This window comes from Lithobates pipiens, unplaced genomic scaffold (genome assembly GCF_037356315.1).
Source record: "Lithobates pipiens isolate NorthernLeopardFrog02 unplaced genomic scaffold, aLitPip1_a1.2 Scaffold_35, whole genome shotgun sequence".
Classification (NCBI taxonomy): Eukaryota; Metazoa; Chordata; class Amphibia; order Anura; family Ranidae; genus Lithobates; species Lithobates pipiens.
This window is the reverse complement of record NW_027507811.1, coordinates 21840775-21859979: the sequence shown is the minus strand read 5'-3', so window position 1 is coordinate 21859979 and position 19205 is coordinate 21840775. Positions and strand designations below refer to the sequence as shown.

Genomic DNA, 19205 nt, shown 5'->3' with positions numbered 1-19205 from the left:
GACAAAGATGTAATCCAAGGAGTTGGCAGCTAAGAGTCAAATCCTCAAATATCAAGATTTGACCTTTGATCGTGCTCATCGACCAGGTGCTGATCCTGTCAGGGCTGGGCTCAGTCCTTCCTTCTCAGAGCTGGCTGCTGAGCTGTCGGCTAATTGCCAGCTTCTGTCTCTCCAGCTGTTGATGATATCCTGCTCGTCAGTCCTGCCTACTTAAGCTGTTCAGCCCAGTGGATCTTTGCCTTTGCCCTAATCAACATCACAGAGATTATCTTCTGCATCCCCGTTTAAAGACTGGCTTTGCTGACATCCCTTCTGGCTCCAGATCCTGCTTGCTGTTCCACTACATTGATCCCTGACTTCTGGCTTGGCCGACTATCCGTTCCTGTTACTGAACTTTGGCTATGTTTTGACTATGTTTGTTCTTTTTACTTTTACTTTTCTTTTTACTTTTATTATTAAAACAAGTGTGATTTAACTATACTTCTGTCTCGGCCTGATTTCATGGTTTCTGACAGATCCATAGCAGATTTTAGCTATTTAACCACTTGCTTACTGGGCACTTAAACCCCCCTCAGTCCCAGACCAATTTTCAGCTTTCAGCGCTGATGCACTTTGAATGACAATTGCGCGGTCATAAAACACTGTACCCAAATGAAATTTTTATCATTTTTTTCCCACAAATAGAGCTTTCTTTTGGTGGTATTTAGTTACAGCTGGGAGTTTTATTTTTTGCTAAACAAACAAAAAAAGATGCAAAAAAAAAAAAAAAATCATGTTTTAATAGTTTGTTATAAAATTTTGCAAACGGGTCATTTTTCTCCTTCATTGAAGTGCGCTGATTAGGCGGCACTGATAGGCTGCATTGGTGGGCACTGATAGGCTGCATTGGTGGGCACTGATAGGCTGCACTGGTGGGCACTGATAGGCTGCACTGGTGGGCACTGATAGGCATAGTTAAGGCGGCACTAATAGGCACAGATAAGGCGGCACCGATGGGCACAGATAAGGTGGCACTGATGGGCAAAGATGGGCACAGATAAGATGGCACGGATGGGTGGCACGGATGGGCACTGATAGGTACCACTGATAGATGGGACTGATGGGCACTGATAGGTGGCACTGATAGGTGGCTCTGATAGGTGGCACTGCTGGGCACTGATGGGCGGCACTGCTGGGCACTGATGGGTGGCACTGCTGGGCACTGATGGGCGGCACTGGGGTGCAGCACCTTTGAGGCAGATTGTGGGCACTGTGGGTGGCACTGCTGGATGGCACTGTGGGTGGCATTGTGGGTGGCACTGTGGGTGGCACTGTGGGCACTGCTGGGTGGCACTGATGGGGGGCACTTACTTTTATTCAGGATGGCACTGTGGGGGGCAGGTGGGCACTGGCAGGGGGCAGGTGGTCGCTCGTATTGCTGGCCGTGATCGGGAATAATAGCCGATTACCGGCTCCGTTCTATCACATGATCAGCTGTCATTGGCTGACAGCTGATCACGTGATAAGGGGTCGGGATCGACCCCTTGCACGGATCGGTGATCAGGCGAGTCTCATGGACTCGCCGATCACAGAGCGCGCCGCGCGCGCCCCTCAGGGGGCACGCAGGCCGCTCGTACACAGGACGACGTCAATAGACGTAGTCCCGGAAAAGTAGATCCGCGATAATGCCGTCATTTGGCAATAGCGCGGATCCCATGTGGTTAACAATATGAGTGACTGTTAAAAAACAGTTGTTTAGTCATACAGCCATCAGAGTTCCTTAGCTCCTCAGTCTGGGAGGCTGTCTATAACTTCCCTATAGTGTGAAGACGTGCTTTATGGGCTTCCTGGTCTTTTCCTGTTCTGTACTTTTCTGGGCAGCATCAGCATGATGATTTGCCTGGATCATGGAATTGTCTTAAGAAGACAGCAGGTGGTATCCCTTTAAGAACCCATCTGACACTACAGCCAACTACAAGATCCTTATCTGAGCCTTTGCAGTAACATGGTAATGGAGAATCTTTTTTCCTGGAAAAGATGGCAGCTGTGGTAATGCAAATCTACCACCGGGAATCCTGAGCAGCGTAATTGACCGAATTACAAAAGTCAGATTACATTACCTGAGGATCTGTCATTTGGTAATGGAGAATTTTAATGAGCAAGGCTAGGCCCAAATTTATTAGAAACAAAGAGCACAGATAGGGTTTTACTACAAGAAATAAGATGTTACGGAGGATACAGAACAGTAAAATTGGCTAGCAGCAGGACAGTTCAAACCCGGGATAATAGGCCTAACTTCGGTATGTTTAACTTTTATTTTGGAGATGGGGGGTGCGGTGAATGACAGTGATATAACGTGAGGTGTTTTAGCAGATAAAAGTGACTACTAACCTTATGCCCATCACAAAATAAAATGAAAGACAAATAGTGTAAGCCCAGGATAATGAGAACAAAGTAAAAAGCAGCAAAGGAGTTGAGTTCTCAAAGAGCTAGCAATTATAAATAAAGTACAGTTTTCTAAATGACCTCGAGCAGCTTGTCAGCTATCTCTTACCATTCTTTCCAGCAGTTTCCAATACACTCTATATCTATATCTGCTGTTCCATAGTTACTTACCTGTATCAATAGGTAGAGAAATTTCATCCTCTTCACTTTTCATAATTATCTCAATGTCCTCCATGGACGGTTGGTCACCCTCCACATACGACTCTTCTTCTTCCTCTTTAACCTCAACTTTTATATTAATCCGTACTTCATCCTAACAAAAAATTTAATAGAAGACAGCTATTAAATTGCAACTCCAGCAGATATAAAAGGCACAAATAAATGAAGCTTCAGATTTTGAAGTCAACAAATTACATAGTTGAATGTCCCCTTCAGAATCGTTTCTATCGTGCTCTATACACCAAGTCCACTTACCTGATGACGGTGAGGGATGGTGTGATCTTCAAGTGCGGAATTCTGGGAATATTGAGGATGGGGGCATCTCTCTGGGGGGTTTGGGTCACTAAATCGCTCCATCACAATACCCTTGAAGGGGGCTTTGTGTCCTGGAAGCCTCTCCTTCACATTAACCCCACCATTCTCATTTTTTATCTTTTTTTTAAGCTTATGTGAGATGGTGTGATCCTCCTGTGTGGAATCCCGGGAATACAGAGGACGGGGACATCTCTGTGGTGGATTCCCATTACTGGATCCATCTGTAGGAAACACACACACTGACTGAATACATTGTTTCTATGTGTTTATCAGATGATGGGAATCTAGGTGGACCTTCTCTTTATTACAATAAAGTTTCCTCTTACCTGGTGATGTGAGGGGCGGCTGATTCTCCATCATGACATCCTTGTAGAGATCTTTATGTCCTTCTAAATGCTCCTCCTCAGAGTCAATGACATCCTGACACCTTGTAGGAACCTGACACACACAGTAATACAGTTACAACCCTCGTCTTACTATATAATGTCCCAGAATTCCCAACACTGCTCACCTCTCCTGTCAGCAGATCAATGATCTTGTTGGCGAGTTGTACAATCTTCTTGCCCCTGTCTCGCTTGGGATTTAGGGAATGATATGAAGGCACTGTGATGGTTAATTTGTCACCAAACTTCACTGGAGGAAAACTCTGCATTGAAAGACCAACAATAATGTCATGTGACCTCCCAGAATCAGCCTCACCTCTCCGGTCAGGTCTGTGTTTTATTAATAGAGATAAGAGTGATGTCATGTGATCTCCCAGAATCTCCCAGAATCCTCCTCACCTTTCCGGTTAGCAGGTAGATGATTTCCAGGGTGAGGTTTAATATCCTCTCAGTCATGTGACTCGGGTCCTCCTCCATCCTCTTCAATGTGATCATGTGATCCATACAGGAATCTGATCTCTGTAGACAGATCATATACCGGTCTCACTGATCATTACCCTATAACTAGGAACAAGTTATGAGGTTTGCAGCGAACCCAACTTATTTGTAGATCTGGCAAACTAATGCAGCCATTTTTCCATTACAGCAACTCACTAACAAAAATGCCCTTCCTGGCCTCTGAGCTTCGATCAGATAGCTTAGAATGGTAAATAATGGAGGCTTTGCTATAATCCAGTCCCTCACTATAAATAGCCTGGGTTCCCAGCAGCCATATTGACAATGTGATTAGGTGTGATAGGCAAGGCGCAGAGCACGAGGCTGATAAAGTGTGCATGGACAAAGTAGTGTAGGGTTTGTAGGCACTGGTCTCCTAAAGTAAGAAGGAAAATGCCATGTATCTTGGGGAATTTGGCAGGAGGAGGGAAGACTTTATTATGTTAATGTTGATGTGTGTTCTGGATCCACTTTACAGCTTTACCACATCAACTACCTACTGTCATAACAAGCAAATTCTGTATTTTAAAATTGTATATATATTTTTGCAGGCTGCAATTTTTTTTTCACAGACATTCTTTGAGTTCACTGGAATTTTACTGCTAACCGGCTGCATGTGTATTTTCACAGGGCATACTTTCTAATTGTGGAGATGCAATTTTTTTAAGGTCTATGTGAAAAGTGAAAAGTTCTGCCTCCTCATGGGAGGTTTTTTTTTTTTGGGGGGGGAGGCATAATTTCAGGTGATTTGCAAACAAAGGATCGTGGTTGACAAAGTTCCCAAACGAATACCCTTTTTTTCCCAACTGGTAAACCTTATATGACATTTTTGTGTTTATTTTACATCGACTTTATCCAGCTTTACTTGTGTTGTCTGAATTGCAGTTATAGCCCACATTTTCTAATGGGGCCTGCAGCTGTCCAAAGGTCTGTACACCTCTAATGCTTCATCTGCTCTAAAACTGACTGATAGTTAACATTATACAACTGTCTATACCTGAGCTACTTTTATATTATTAAATGCTGTCTCTCTCTTCAATTTTAAGATTAGTGTCCATTAGGAAATTGCTGCTGATAGTCCATCCAAGAGTTACAGTATTTTTTTGTATACATGGTTTGAAAGAAAATAAAATGCAAGAACAGTTTACTACATTGCTCACATTCACCGCACGTCTATGCCCATAGATAAAATACAATTTAGGCATACATGAGTTATGCCAATTAGAGCAATCATTCTAGGCCCATCAGTCATGATTAACTCAAAACTGATGACCTTTAAGATCTCCACTTTAAGACTGCCTAACTGGAAAAATACATCATGGTTTTGAAGTAGAATACCAGGGTCATGACTGCAGCTTGATGCCATAACCCCAGGATTAAAATTTTGAGCGGCTGCTGCTCTTTCTGAAGAAAGTGATTTGAGTGGCTTATTTGCTGCTGGACCACTTTCCAGTGGTACTCAGGCTTAACTGGCTCATCGAGAAGCCCAGGAATTCGTTCTGGCTGTTTAGACAGCTGGCCATAGAGATTAGCTGGAAAGATGGCCACCGCTCAACTCTATGACCTAGGAGGCCAGGAGCAACATCATGATGTCACTTCCGGGTTCACAGCCAACATAAAAAATGCCATTTTTTTTTTTTGGAAAGCTTCATATCAATGTTTTTTTTGTTTTCTTTTATCTGATGCTTTCCATTGTAGAGGAGCGATGTGGGATCTCTGCATAAAGAGAACCTGTTATGCTTTATTATCACAAGGAATGTTTACATTTCTTGTGACAGCAATAAAAGTGATAAAAAAAATTAAAAGGGATAGTGTAAAAAAAAAAAAGTAATAAAAGAAATAAAACTTTTTTTAAAACATCCCCGCACGCAGTGGTGAACGCATACCTAGGTCATGCCCACATATGTAAATGGTGTTCACACCACACGTGAGATTTTGCCACGAACGTGATAGCAAGAGCAATAGTTCTAGCACCAGACCTCCTCTGTAACTCTAAACTAGTTAAGGTAACTCTAAACTAGTTTAAAAAAATTGAAAGCATCGTCTATGGAGATTTTTTTTAGTACTGTTTTTTGGCTCCATTCCACGAGCATGTGCAATTTTGAAGCAAGACACGTACGACATCTATTTACTCAGCGTAACATCATCTTTTGTAGTTGACAAGAAAATTGGGTTATTTATTGTGTTTTTTTAAATTCATTAACATGTATTTTTTCCCCCCAAAAATCGTAAATGCGGCATGACATTAAAAATTGCCACGATCGCTATCTAAAAAAATATAAGGTTTGTCTTTAAGTGGTTAAAGATCACCTATGGAAAATAAAGGGTACCAAGTTTTGTCATTGTTTTATGGGCATGAGCAATCTTAAAGCTTGCCATGTTGGGTATCTATTTACTCAGCCTCTTAATTTATAATGTACCAAAATTTGGGTGATATATTGCGGATATGTGCTATAAAACAAATGTTGGTGTGTGTTTTTACTAAAAAAAAATTGCTTGATAAAAGGATTACTATGATCAGTTTTTTTCTCCAAGGTATCTTGTTTCAGAAAATATATAATGTTTGGGGGTTTTAAATAATCTTCAAACCTGACACCTGTAGTTCATCCACCACAGTACTGTCCAGTTCAGCTCATCTCTAATGTACAGTTGGATTAATGGTTCTTTATTCAGGATGTATCTGGTCTATAAACCAGAGGCTCTGGATGGACAGTTGGGCAAATGGTTCTATATTTAGGATGTATCTGGTCTATAAATCAGAGGCTCTGGATGGACAGTTGGATAAATGGATCTATATTTAGGATGTATCCGGTCTATAAACCAGAGGCTCTGAATGGACAGTTGGATACATGGATCTATATTTAGGATGTATCTGGTCTATAAACCAGAGGCTCTGGATGGACAGTTGGATAAATGGCTCTATATTTAGGATGTATCCGGTCTATAAACCAGAGGCTCTGGATGGACAGTTGGATAAATTGCTCTATATTTAGGATGTATCCGGTCTATAAACCAGAGGCTCTGGATGGACAGTTGGATAAATGACTCTATATTTAGGATGGATCTGGCTTATGAACCAGCAACTCGGGATGAAGGAAGAGGACGGACATGACGGGGGGTTATTGAGTGTAAATATAAAATAATATCTTATTACCTCCTCTGCTGCCAGTTCCAGAAATGTCTCCTCTCTACTTCCTTCAAACTCAACTTTCACCCGGAACTTCCTGTTTTTGCTCTTAAATCACTTCCTGTCTGTGCGTTCCAAGTGAGATCACCACCTCGTGTTGAATGTAAATCTTGCACTCTACTTTATGTTTCAACATTTTTCCCGTTGCCTTGTGGTCCGTTCCTCTATTTACAGACCTTTGCAGCCTTTTCGACACAGAGGAACCTATGAAATAACTTTTCGGTTTTAGGGAACCCATACTAGAAATGAATATATTTACAACTCACAATACATTAGTGTGATGGTCAGTGGGAAGAATGCTCCTCACACTTGTGGTCATTGGGAAGAATTTCCCACTTTCAGATAGCTCAATGGTATCACTGAGAACGTATATCTGAGAGGCAGAAACTGGTCCTTGCTCAAGGAACCTCTAGAAACCTTTGAAGGAACCCTGGTTGAGAAACTCTACTCTATTATAAAATAACGGAACAATGATCAAACACGGAAACTGTTTGTAAATAACACCCAAATCAATTGTTCATAAAATATCACTGTAAAAACTGTAACTATGTAGCAAATCTTCAACTGTTACAGTTTTTATTTAATTTGTTGTTCCTATATTATGTATCATCCTTAATTACTCACATAGATTAAAGTTCTGATAAAATCCAGATAACAAGAGAAGTAAAATGAAAACTGTTTTGTTTTAATATTCATACATGTGTAACTAAATAATGAAAAACATAAGTAACCTTCAAATACGACATATAAGGTTCACGTTACAAACGTTTAATACAAGCATAACGATCTTTATATCTGCTATGTGAATATCGCTTTCTAATCCCATTGGGCTTAAATGAAAATAGCCGTCACTTTAAAAATAAAGATCCATAACCTGGTGTGTTACCTTTGTAAATTCAGCCTATTGCTATATAACGTAAGGCACTGATTGGCAGGAATGTGGACAGTGTGTATGTGTCAACAAAGTTTCCCATGGTGAGGAGCTCCAGGATTTTTTACAGATATGGAATAAACAAAGAAACATGTTGTTTTCTGAGCATTTAAATAAGTCTTTTTCTGGGTCCTGGAGCACAGAGACTTTGTAAAGCTTGGGGTGGGAAAAAGACTCAACTTCTAGGTTCACATCTTGTAACCAATAGGTGAGCATCAGCCTAGTCAGGAACTGACACGAGTTGTGTTATTGTCTCAAATAAGCAGTTGTTTCATTTATGAAGGACAAACCTTTCTGGACTTCCCTCGATTTCTCATGAATGGTTTTGTCATCACCAGTTAGATCCGCCCCCTTCCTTACAACTTGGTGCTCAGAAGCAGGCAGCACCTTAATGTGATATTCACCGATTCGTGAATGAAAAAAAAGGAGCTTGTTTTTTTTTTGCCAACCCCAACCCAACAGCAGAATAATCAGCTACTTCAAGAGGCAAAGATCTTAGCTGCCCGACAGATGCAACAGCTGATTGAAACCAAACCAATCAGGCATTCTTAAGTTTATTATTCTTTGCTCAACCAATTTACTGGCTTTTTGAGGGCAGCTAAAAAATTATCTAAACTTGCTAATCTGATCTAAGTTTTGCTCTGAGAACTCATGAAAACTCCGGCAAGTCCCTTAATACATTTTTGCATGGGGGTTTTGGGAAAAAATGGTAGCCTCCTTCGAGATAGTTTCATGGCCCAGTTTTATTCCAGACCCCTCCAACTGAATGTCTTGGTGGCAGGGGACAACTTGTCCTGCGTACCCTTGACCGTACTCAAGGACAGCTTGACCTACTCTTGATTGAAGGAAGTCCAGTTGGGTTGAGAGCTTAACAGTTTGCTTGAGAGTACAAGCAAATGTGACGGTTATAATTCACAGCATGCCTTGTATATACAGTACAGTATAACTGTTTGGTCAGATTATCGCCAACCAAATAATGTAACTGTGAGGGTGAAACCCTTGAGCCATACACCCAGAAAAAAAATCACACCAAGTAATATGGTAAATCTTCATGTAAGTTGAATTCCTAGCAATATGCAGTGTTGGAATGACCAAATCTGAGACATCCCTGTCCCTTAGTACCCTGCTATGCACCAGCTATGTTCTCAAGCCAGAGACTAATGAAGGAAGGTAGAGTGGACCATGCAAAGACCTGGCGGAGCAAGGAGACCTCACATGAGGGAGGCGTTTCTCTGTGACAGTCCAGAGCAGACTGTGCAGCTGGACGGTGGACCACCATCACTCCAGCCCAACCTTCAAAAATTGTTTAGGCTGTGTGAGGAGTACCCTGGTCATCGCAGAGTCTAGATCTGTTTACGAAAACAGCAGCTTGGCATCAACTATTGGTTCAATTAAGAGAGGTGGAAAATGTATGTGCCTGGGGTGTGGGTGCAGTAAAGTATCTCTTCCAAGTCTAAGGTACATTCAGCATGAGCATGCGACTCACTGTACATTAGTGTGATGGCTACCGGAAAGAATGCTTCTTACGTTGGTGGCCAGTGGGAAGAATGCCCTCTTACATTGTTCGTTGCTCAAGGAACCCCTAGCAACCACTAGAACAGAGGAGTTGTTGGGGGGGAAAAAGACCAGGGGCTTCGGCCCCAAGTCCGAGGCTAGCACGGGGGGGGGGGGGGGGGTAGTGGCTCCTGGTATTTTGGCTGGGCGGTGGGGTTGTGTAGCGGGAGACAATCTCAAATTCTGGTTGTCGCCTGGCTAAACAGTGCCCTTACACACACTGACCTACCTACCTCACAGACATACACTGATCTACCTACCTCACAAACATACACTGATCTACCTACCTGACACATACACTGACCTACCTACCTGACCTGCACTGACCTACCTGACATACATTGACTGACCTACATGACATGCACTGACCTACCTACCTGACATACACACACTGACCTACCTGACCAGGAGACAGACTTCCGCATTGTAATTCCCACCTTCTGGAGCCTGCAGCGCCTATGATGGACGTCACAGGTCCCGCCTTTGGACCAGTGGGATGTCCATCATAGGCACGGCAGGCTCCAGAAGGTGGGAATTACAATGTAGATGGCGCGCCACATTGATCCCCGCTTCAGCCCCCGTCAGCCCCCCTGCCAATGCCACTGCTCTAGGAGAACCCTAGTTGAGAAACAATGACATAGAAGGGAATCCGGGAAAGGCAATTATTTGACTACGGAAGTCTCATCACATTGGTCCATTGCCAGTCTGGCGGACCCTGCAGAGCTTGGCTCTTACCTAATGGCTACCTTACTTTGGTGCTCTAATTGGAGACAGCTAGTGGAATGGGAAATATGTCATTGGTGTGCTTAAAGCCCAAATAAAAAAATAGCCTCGTATTGTAAGGTTGCCCCACAGCCTGTATAATCTTCTGCATTAAAACAGTTTGTTGCTTTTTGGAATGAACATGCAGAGAAAACCTGATCCGACCTTTCCTTGGTGCCCTTGTCTAATGCATGGTTTACCGGTGCCAATACCAGTTGAACACTGCCATATTATTGCTAGCAAAGTAACAATTAAAAGACCAGCCAAGTACACCCACCTTGTAAGAGACAGACAGCCTAACAGGAATGCCCAGCAAAGAAGCCACTTGTCTACTGCACATGAACCAACATGAATCCATGATTATCTTCTTTTCTCTTCAGTGTTCTACATTCCCTGTCATTGAGTCGAATCAAACATGCCCATTCATTTTGTGCATGTGCTTTTTCTTTTTACCCAAAACAGCTACATATACAAGGCATGCTGTGAATGAGAACCGTTACATTTGCTTGTATTCTCAACCCAACTGTTAAATGGTTTGTATAGAGGCATAGAAAACATTCCAGTGATGCCATACCAAGCTTTATATCAGAGATGGCAGCAGCCTCAGCTCACTCCATCTAGGTTATGCCTCCTCCCCAATGTGTTTCGCCCCGCCCCTGGGGATTTATCATACCTTCATGACTAAGCCAGGGATGTGGCCCAGATGGAGTGAACTGTGGCTGCCACCATCTCTATGACATACGGCTTGGTAAAAAGAAAATTTTTTACACCTCTAAAGCATGTTTGAGTTGGGACGAGCTTGATTCCAGCCCGCACCCTTCAGCAGAACCCACCTAATGGGACTTGGGATACTAGAGCAGAGACCCTAAGTTGCATTTAGGTCCACATCAAATGGCTAATGTTTTAACTGGTCACATGTGCAGCACCATGGCCAAGATGGCAGCTTCCTTGGCTGTAAACTCTTTCGCAAAAGTTATATGATTAATATCATCATCATATATATATAGCTCCACCTCCGTAGATGGGTGGCAGAGACTGAGCCCCCTAGTTAGAGGATATCCCATGCAGGAATAATAATGGCTTTTACATACACGAATTGCAGCACACAGTCACCAGAACCCTGAGCTCAGGTCAGCACTCGCAATGTCCCAGGATGCCTCCTTTCAGTATCCACCAAACACTCTTCACTGAGCTCTCCAGACCAGGTCCCCAAACAAGAAATCCTTTGACTAGCCCCAAAAAGGATCTCAAAATAAATACAGCTGGGACCCCGATGAAAAACTGCTAAACTCAGTATAGCTGCTGTAGGTGGATTCCCTCCAACAGGGAGAAGAAGAAGAACTCAGCTGTTTTAAATCTCAAACTATTTATACGCCTCTCAAGCCACCATCTGGGCTCACCTCCCCAGGGATTGGCTGGAGAGCAATAAATATTCAGGTATATAGTTGCCTTTCTAAAACCTCTATATATTCCAGAAGAAGCTAGAAGGCAGGGGAGTGCAATCTAACCTACAGCCTGTGAGATCCAGAGCAGACATAAGCAATCAACAATCGCTCCACTGATTACAGAGGGGTCAAAAAAAGAACTAAATTTGCCTAGCAACATAACTAGGACTGTACTATATCCAAAGGACTCTTTTCTTTATAGTCACACACAAATGATATCTCAATACAAAAAAATAAGAAAAAATATATAAATGAAACAACAACTTTGTGTTTTAATATTTATTATTAACCACTTGCTTACTGGGCACTTAAACCCCCCTCAGTCCCAGACCAATTTTCAGCTTTCAGCGCTGATGCACTTTGAGTGACAATTACGCGGTCATACAACACTGTACCCAAATGAAATTTTTATCATTTTTTTCCCACAAATAGAGCTTTCTTTTGGTGGTATTTAGTTACAGCTCGGAGTTTTATTTTTTGCTAAACAAACAAAAAAAGATGCAAAAAAAAAAAAAAAAAAAATCATGTTTTAATAGTTTGTTATAAAATTTTGCAAACGGGTCATTTTTCTCCTTCATTGAAGTGCGCTGATTAGGCGGCACTGATAGGCTGCATTGGTGGGCACTGATGGGCTGCATTGGTGGGCACTGATGGGCTGCATTGGTGGGCACTGATAGGCTGCACTGGTGGGCACTGATAGGCATAGTTAAGGCGGCACTAATAGGCACAGATAAGGCGGCACCGATGGGCACAGATAAGGCGGCACTGATGGGCAAAGATGGGCACAGATAAGATGGCACGGATGGGTGGCACGGATAAGTGGCACGGATGGGCACTGATAGGTACCACAGATAGATGGGACTGATGGGCACTGATAGGTGGCACTGATAGGTGGCTCTGATAGGTGGCACTGCTGGGCACTGATGGGCGGCACTGCTGGGCACTGATGGGCGGCACTGCTGGGCACTGATGGGCGGCACTGGGGTGCAGCACCTTTGAGGCAGATTTTGGGTGGCACTGTGGGTGGCACTGCTGGGTGGCACTGTGGGTGGCACTGTGGGCACTGCTGGGTGGCACTGTGGGCACTATGGGCACTGCTGGGTGGCACTGACAGGGGGGCACTTACTTTATTTCAGGATGGCACTGCGGGTGGCAGGTGGGCACTGGCAGGGGGCAGGTGTTCGTTTAAATTGCTGGCCGTGATCGGGACTGATGTCCCGAACACGGCCGCCGGCGATCGGCTTTTTTTTTTTCTCCTCGCGCTGTCAGCGCGAGGAGGAATACTAGCCGATTACCGGCTCCGTTTTATCACATGATCAGCTGTCATTGGCTGACAGCTGATCACGTGATAAGGGGTCGGGATCGACCCCTTACACGGATCGGTGATCAGGCGAGTCTCACGGACTCGCCGATCACAGAGCGCGCCGCGCGCGCCCCTCAGGGGGCGCGCAGGCCGCTCGTAACCGGGACTACGTCAATAGACGTAGTCCCGAAAATGTGGGTCCGCGCTATTGCCGTCATTTTGCAATAGCGCGGATCCCAAGTGGTTAAAGAAAAAAAATTAAAAAGAAACTAAAAATTGATGCACACATTTATAACGTACACATATTAATTGTATAATGATATGAATTGTTAGTAATGTTTTTAAAATATTACCAAAATAGATAAGACTCAATTATTTAATATAGGTCATGCCTTGTCCTACTAAATCCACACATTTGACATCACTGTAAATAACTATTGTATGGTTTCTCTATTTCATGGATAATCGACTTTCCTCTTTTCAACTGGGATTTTGCCATGTGTTTCCTGTAAGTAATCAGCCCTGACCACAGTTCTCCTCCACCATCCACACTACATTCTCAGACAGCTCTCCTCCACCATCCACACTGCATTCTCCGACAGATCTCCTCCACCGCCCGCACTACATTCTCCAACTGCTCTCCTCCACCATCCACACTACATTCTCCGACAGATCTCCTCCACTATCCACACTACATTCTCCGACAGATCTCCTCCACCATCCACACTACATCCTCCGACTGCTCTCCTCCCCCAATCACACTACATCCTCCGACTGCTCTCCTCCCCCAATCACACTACATTCTCCGACAGCTCTCCTCCACTATCCACACTACATTCTCCAACAGATCTCCTCCACCATCCACACTACATTCTCCGACAGATCTCCTCCACCATCCACACTACATTCTCCGACAGCTCTCCTCCACCATCCACACTACATTCTCCGACAGATCTCCTCCACCATCCACACTACATTCTCCGACAGCTCTCCTCCACCATCCACACTACATTCTCCGACAGATCTCCTCCACCATCCACACTACATTCTCCAACTGCTCTCCTCCCCCAATCACACTACATTCTCCGACAGATCTCCCCCACCATCCACACTACATTCTCCGACAGATCTCCTCCACCATCCACACTACATTCTCCAACTGCTCTCCTCCCCCAATCACACTACATTCTCCGACAGATCTCCTCCACCATCCACACTAAATTTTTGCCCTTCATAAACAATTTTTCATCCTGCAGTTGATCTATGGACTAAACAGTTCCACCCGTTAATAGCCATCATGCAATTGTCAAAAGAATCAGCAGTTGTGTTTTGATGATTAATGCAGCGTCTTTATCTGTAACACATTTCCTGTAGTCTAAGGAGTGCAGTTAGAACGTTCCATGGTGTGAATTCTCTGGTGTAGGAAAAAAACATTTTTCTCAGTGAAAGATTTTCCACACTCTAAACATGAATACGGAACCTTATTTGTGTGAATTTTCTGGTGTTCAACAAGTGTTCCTTTCTGGACAAAACATTTCCCGCACTCTGCACATGAATAAGGACGCTCACCCGTGTGAATTCTGCTATGTGTAAGAAGGGCAACTTTCTGTGTAAAACATTTTCCGCACTCTGAACAGGAAAAAGGACGCTCACCCGTGTGAGTTCTCTGGTGTAAAGTTAGATCTGCTTTTTTGATGAAACATTTCTCGCACTCTGAACAAGAAAAGGGACGCTCACCCGTGTGAATTTTCTGGTGTGCAATAAGATTTATTTTCTGAGCGAAACATTTACTGCACTCTGGACAAGAGAAAGGACGCTCACCCGTGTGAGTTCTCTGGTGTCGGAGGAGGGTGATTTTCTGTACAAAACATTTCCCGCACTCCAAACAAGAAAAAGGACGCTCATCCGTGTGAGTTCTCTTGTGTAGAATAAGTTTTTCATTTTTAATGAAACCTTTTCCGCACTCTGAGCATGAGTAGGGACGCACACCAGTGTGAATTCTCTGGTGCACAATCAGTTTTTCTTTTTTAATGAAACATTTTTCACACTCTGAACATGAGTAGGGACGTTCACCAGTGTGAATTCTTTGGTGTATAGTAAGATCTCCTTTCTGAGTGAAACATTTTCCGCACTCTGGACATGAATAAGGATGCTTACCCGCGTGGCTTTTCTGGTGTTTAAGAAGGTTTCTCTTTTCCATGAAGGATTTTCCACACACAGAACAGGATAATAAACTCTTCTCCGTGTGAACTCCCTTATGTTTTAAAGAAGATTTCTGGGGATTAGATGGGTTGATTGATGTGTCCGCACTGGAAGAACTTAGATGGACATCTGAAGTCATAATATGAGATTTCTGGGGATTAGATGGGTTGATTGATGTGTCCGCACTGGAAGAACTTAGATGGACATCTGAAGTCATAGTATGAGATTTCTGGGGATTAGATGGATTGATTGATGTGTCTGCACTGGGAGAATTTAGATGGACATCTGAAGTCATAGTATGAGATTTCTGGGGATTAGATTGGTCTACTGATCTGTCCGCACTGGGAGAACTTCGATGGACATCTGAAGTCATAGTATGAGATTTCTGGGGTTTAGATGGGTTGATTGATGTGTCCGCACTGGGAGAACTTCGATGGACATCAGAAGTCATAGTACGAGATTTATCAGAAGACTCCTTTGTATTAGAAAGTTCCATTTATGTTGCTAGCTGGTAATAATTCACTGTTGGGGAATATTGTACAATGTCAGTATCTTCTGCATAACAATCTGGAGATAACAAGATGTCCCTCTAATTATATTCCAAAATTTCTGATATTTCAAAATGACTGTCCATCTGTTGGAAAGCAAATTTTTAATATAGGTTATATTTGGTTTTTCATCTTATATAGCATATACTAGTACGGCATTTAAAACTTTCACAGAGCTCTGGCATTGAATTGGGTGCAATCATAACAGCAAACTACGAATACAACCAAGATCAGAGATACAAAACACCCAAGCCACAGCAGGCAACATTATTTGTGTATTAATGACATTGATATAGTGAAGAATGGGACTTACCTACACCTTTTCTTAAAAGTGTGAAACCACACTTAAGATCGGAGCCATATGGTTCATATGGTGTACAGCAGTGGTAGTAAACTGAAAAGATAAAGGGGCCTTAGTTATGACATCTAACCTCGGTATAGGTTTAAACATAACATTTATTTTATGTAATGCAGGAGACTGTAGATATACTACAGTACATAGTTAGAGAGAGAAAACATGCTACAATAGTGTGGGAAAAAAAAAAATTTACCAAGCAGATGTCAGTTAGCTGGCTTAAGTGTCTAGCCAAGGAAAACTCTGACTAGTGCTAATGCAGCACGATAGGTACCACATACAGCCCTTGAGCAGTACATGGTTTCTGATGCATCAGTTGGAAACAAATTACTATATTGAGGAATGAAGATGTACCTTTCATATGGTGTACAGGATCTCCTCCTCATTTGTTGGGAACATGACATTATATTGAGGAATGGAGATGGACCTTTCATATGGTGTACAGCATCTCCCCCTCATTTGTTGGGAACATGACGTTATATTGAGGAATGGAGATGGACCTTTCATATGGTGTACAGTATCTCCACCTCATTTGTTGGGAACATGACGTTATATTGAGGAATGGAGATGGACCTTTCATATGGTGTACAGTATCTCCTCCTCATTTGTTGAGAACATGACGTTATATTGAGGAATGGAGATGGACCTTTCATATGGTGTACAGTATCTCCACCTCATTTGTTGGGAACATGACGTTATATTGAGGAATGGAGATGGACCTTTCATATGGTGTACAGTATCTCCTCCTAATTTTTGGGAACAAGATATTATATTGAGGAATGGAGATGGACCTTTCATATGGTGTACAGTATCTCCTCCTCATTTGTTGGGAACATGACGTTATATTGAGGAATGGAGATGGACCTTTCATATGGTGTACAGTATCTCCTCCTAATTTTTGGGAACAAGATATTATATTGAGGAATGGAGATGGACCTTTCATATGGTGTACAGTATCTCCACCTCATTTGTTGGGAACATGACGTTATATTGAGGAATGGAGATGGACCTTTCATATGGTGTACAGTATCTCCTCCTCATTTGTTGGGAACATGACGTTATATTGAGGAATGGAGATGGACCTTTCATATGGTGTACAGTATCTCCACCTCATTTGTTGAGAACATGACGTTATATTGAGGAATGGAGATGGACCTTTCATATGGTGTACAGTATCTCCACCTCATTTGTCAGGAACATGATGTTATATTAAGGAATGGAGATGGACCTTTCACATGGTGTACAGTATCTCCTCCTCATTTGTTGGGAACATGACATTATATTGAGGAATGGAGATGGACCTTTCATATGGTGTACAGTATCTCCTCCTCATTTGTTGGGAACATGATGTTATATTGAGGAATGGAGATGGACCTTACATATGGTGTACAGTATCTCCTCCTCATTTGTTGGGAACATGACGTTATATTGAGGAATGGAGATGGACCTTTCATATGGTGTACAGTATCTCCTCCTCATTTGTTGGGAACATGACATTATATTGAGGAATGGAGATGGACCTTTCATATGGTGTACAGTATCTCCTCCTCATTTGTTGGGAACATGATGTGATATTGAGGAATAGACGCCATTGAGATGCGGTCATACTCATGTCATGCGAATTGGATGCGGTGAAACCTGCATCCAATTCGCATATGTATGAATCCAACCTAAGCAGGCAGGCATTTTATTGCAGAAGAGACATACAAGATTATACAGTATGTGTGTAGTGATGTAAGTTGGAGATAAAAGATGTCATAGTGAATATGGAGAAAAGGGACAGACACAAAAATGGTTCCTATAAAATGATATGTTATTACCTTAGTAGTGCTAACGTCTCCTCTCTACTTCATTCACCACTCACCGAGCTCTTCTTGTCTTTAACTTATATACCTTCCCATTTACTTTACATCACTTCCTGTCCTTACAAGACATAATTTCCTGTCAAAGTTTTTTCCATGCAAAACAAGTGATATCACCATCTTGTGGTGGTTTTAATAAGTTCATCCTACAGTTTGTTATGTTACCGTCATATAGCTTTCAGTGGTAATAACTGAATGATGGGTGCAGCTACAGGCATCATCCAGATATAATTTTTTTTCAGCCAGCGCGATTCCCTTCACCATAAGAACAATGTGGCTCTTCAGCTGCTTGATCATTCTTGCAGGCGGCGGAAAGGGACATCCCCCACTCGTGCCACCATCCGGTGCTTCTACCGGCTAGCCTGTGTGATCAGCGGAGAAGGAATCCGCTGGAGCCGGAAGTTAGTCATAGAGAAAACAGGCCTCTCGGAGGCCTGGGCGCGACGTCATGTCCGGGCTGGTGGAAGTAAACAATGCCGTGGACTCGGCTGGAAAGCCTGAGATTGGTAATTATTTTTTTTTATCTCAGGCTTTCCAGCCTGGAGGAGAGATGTGGGGTCTATAAGACCCCACATCTCTCCACAAAGAGGACTACATGCACTATTCCTTTTACAAGGGATGTTTACATTCCTTGTAATAGGAATAAAAGTGATTAAAAACATAAAAACATTTTTTAAAGGGAATGTGTAAAAATTTAAAAATAAAATAAAAGAAACAATAAAAAAAAATGAAAGCGCCCCCATCCCTGCTTGCTTGCACACAAGCGATCGCATATGAAGGCTGCGTCCAAATATGTAAACAATGTTAAAACCACGCATGTGAAGTATTACAGCGAACGTTAGAGCGAGAGCAATAATTCTAGTCCAACACCTCCTCTGTAACTCTAAACAGGTAACCTGTACAAAAAATTGAAAGCATGGCCTATTGGCGCATTCCACGAGTGTGTGCAATTTTGAAGCGCGTCACGTGAGGTATCTATTTACAATGCTCAACATCATCTGTCACATTATACAAAAAATGGGGCTAACTTTACAATTGTGAGGATCAAGGTATAAGAATAAAAATGGTTGACAGTATGTTTCACTAAATGCTTATCTCGTCTGTTTTCAGTTGTTTTAAAGACACATCATCCTTAAGGCCGGATGGGTGCCGTCACGTACACATAAAGAGGAAACCATGTCGTAAGGGTCAACTGCCACATCATCTCTAAAAGCAGAAGA

The 19205-nt window shown here is 42.7% G+C and overlaps 2 protein-coding genes across 4 annotated transcripts in view; both read right to left on the bottom strand.

Annotated features, from left to right (window-relative positions):
- LOC143956189 (uncharacterized) overlaps positions 1-7043 on the bottom strand; it is a 60785-nt gene extending 53742 nt beyond the window's left edge. The window contains exons 1-6 of the mRNA XM_077466345.1: positions 6991-7043; positions 3741-3860; positions 3470-3604; positions 3285-3396; positions 2899-3179; positions 2596-2737 (exon numbers count right to left, since the gene is read on the bottom strand). Coding sequence (XP_077322471.1) covers positions 2596-2737; positions 2899-3179; positions 3285-3396; positions 3470-3604; positions 3741-3845 — 775 coding nt within the window. The 5' untranslated portion in view covers positions 3846-3860; positions 6991-7043. The remainder of the gene's footprint in view (positions 1-2595; positions 2738-2898; positions 3180-3284; positions 3397-3469; positions 3605-3740; positions 3861-6990) is intronic.
- Positions 7044-13148: 6105 nt separating this feature from the next.
- Positions 13149-18034, bottom strand: LOC143956325 (uncharacterized). 3 transcript variants are annotated; one of them, XM_077466541.1, is made up of 3 exons: positions 17944-18034; positions 16082-16162; positions 13149-15742 (listed from the first exon to the last, which is right to left on the bottom strand). In XM_077466541.1, the coding sequence occupies exon 3, from the start codon at positions 15714-15716 to the stop codon at positions 14394-14396; it is 1323 nt and encodes a 440-aa protein (XP_077322667.1). In that variant the 5' UTR covers positions 15717-15742; positions 16082-16162; positions 17944-18034; the 3' UTR covers positions 13149-14393. The 3 variants fall into 3 exon arrangements, with proteins under 3 accessions (XP_077322667.1, XP_077322666.1, XP_077322668.1); XM_077466540.1 differs by having other exon boundaries at positions 13150-15854; XM_077466542.1 differs by lacking the exon at positions 16082-16162 and having other exon boundaries at positions 13150-15854; positions 17944-18028.
- Between the last annotated feature and the right edge of the window lie 1171 nt (positions 18035-19205).

Coding starts and splice junctions, on each gene's coding strand:
- LOC143956325 (XM_077466541.1), bottom strand. CDS start 15,716: ATGGAACTTTCTAATACAAAGGAGTCTTCTGATAAATCTCGTACTATG.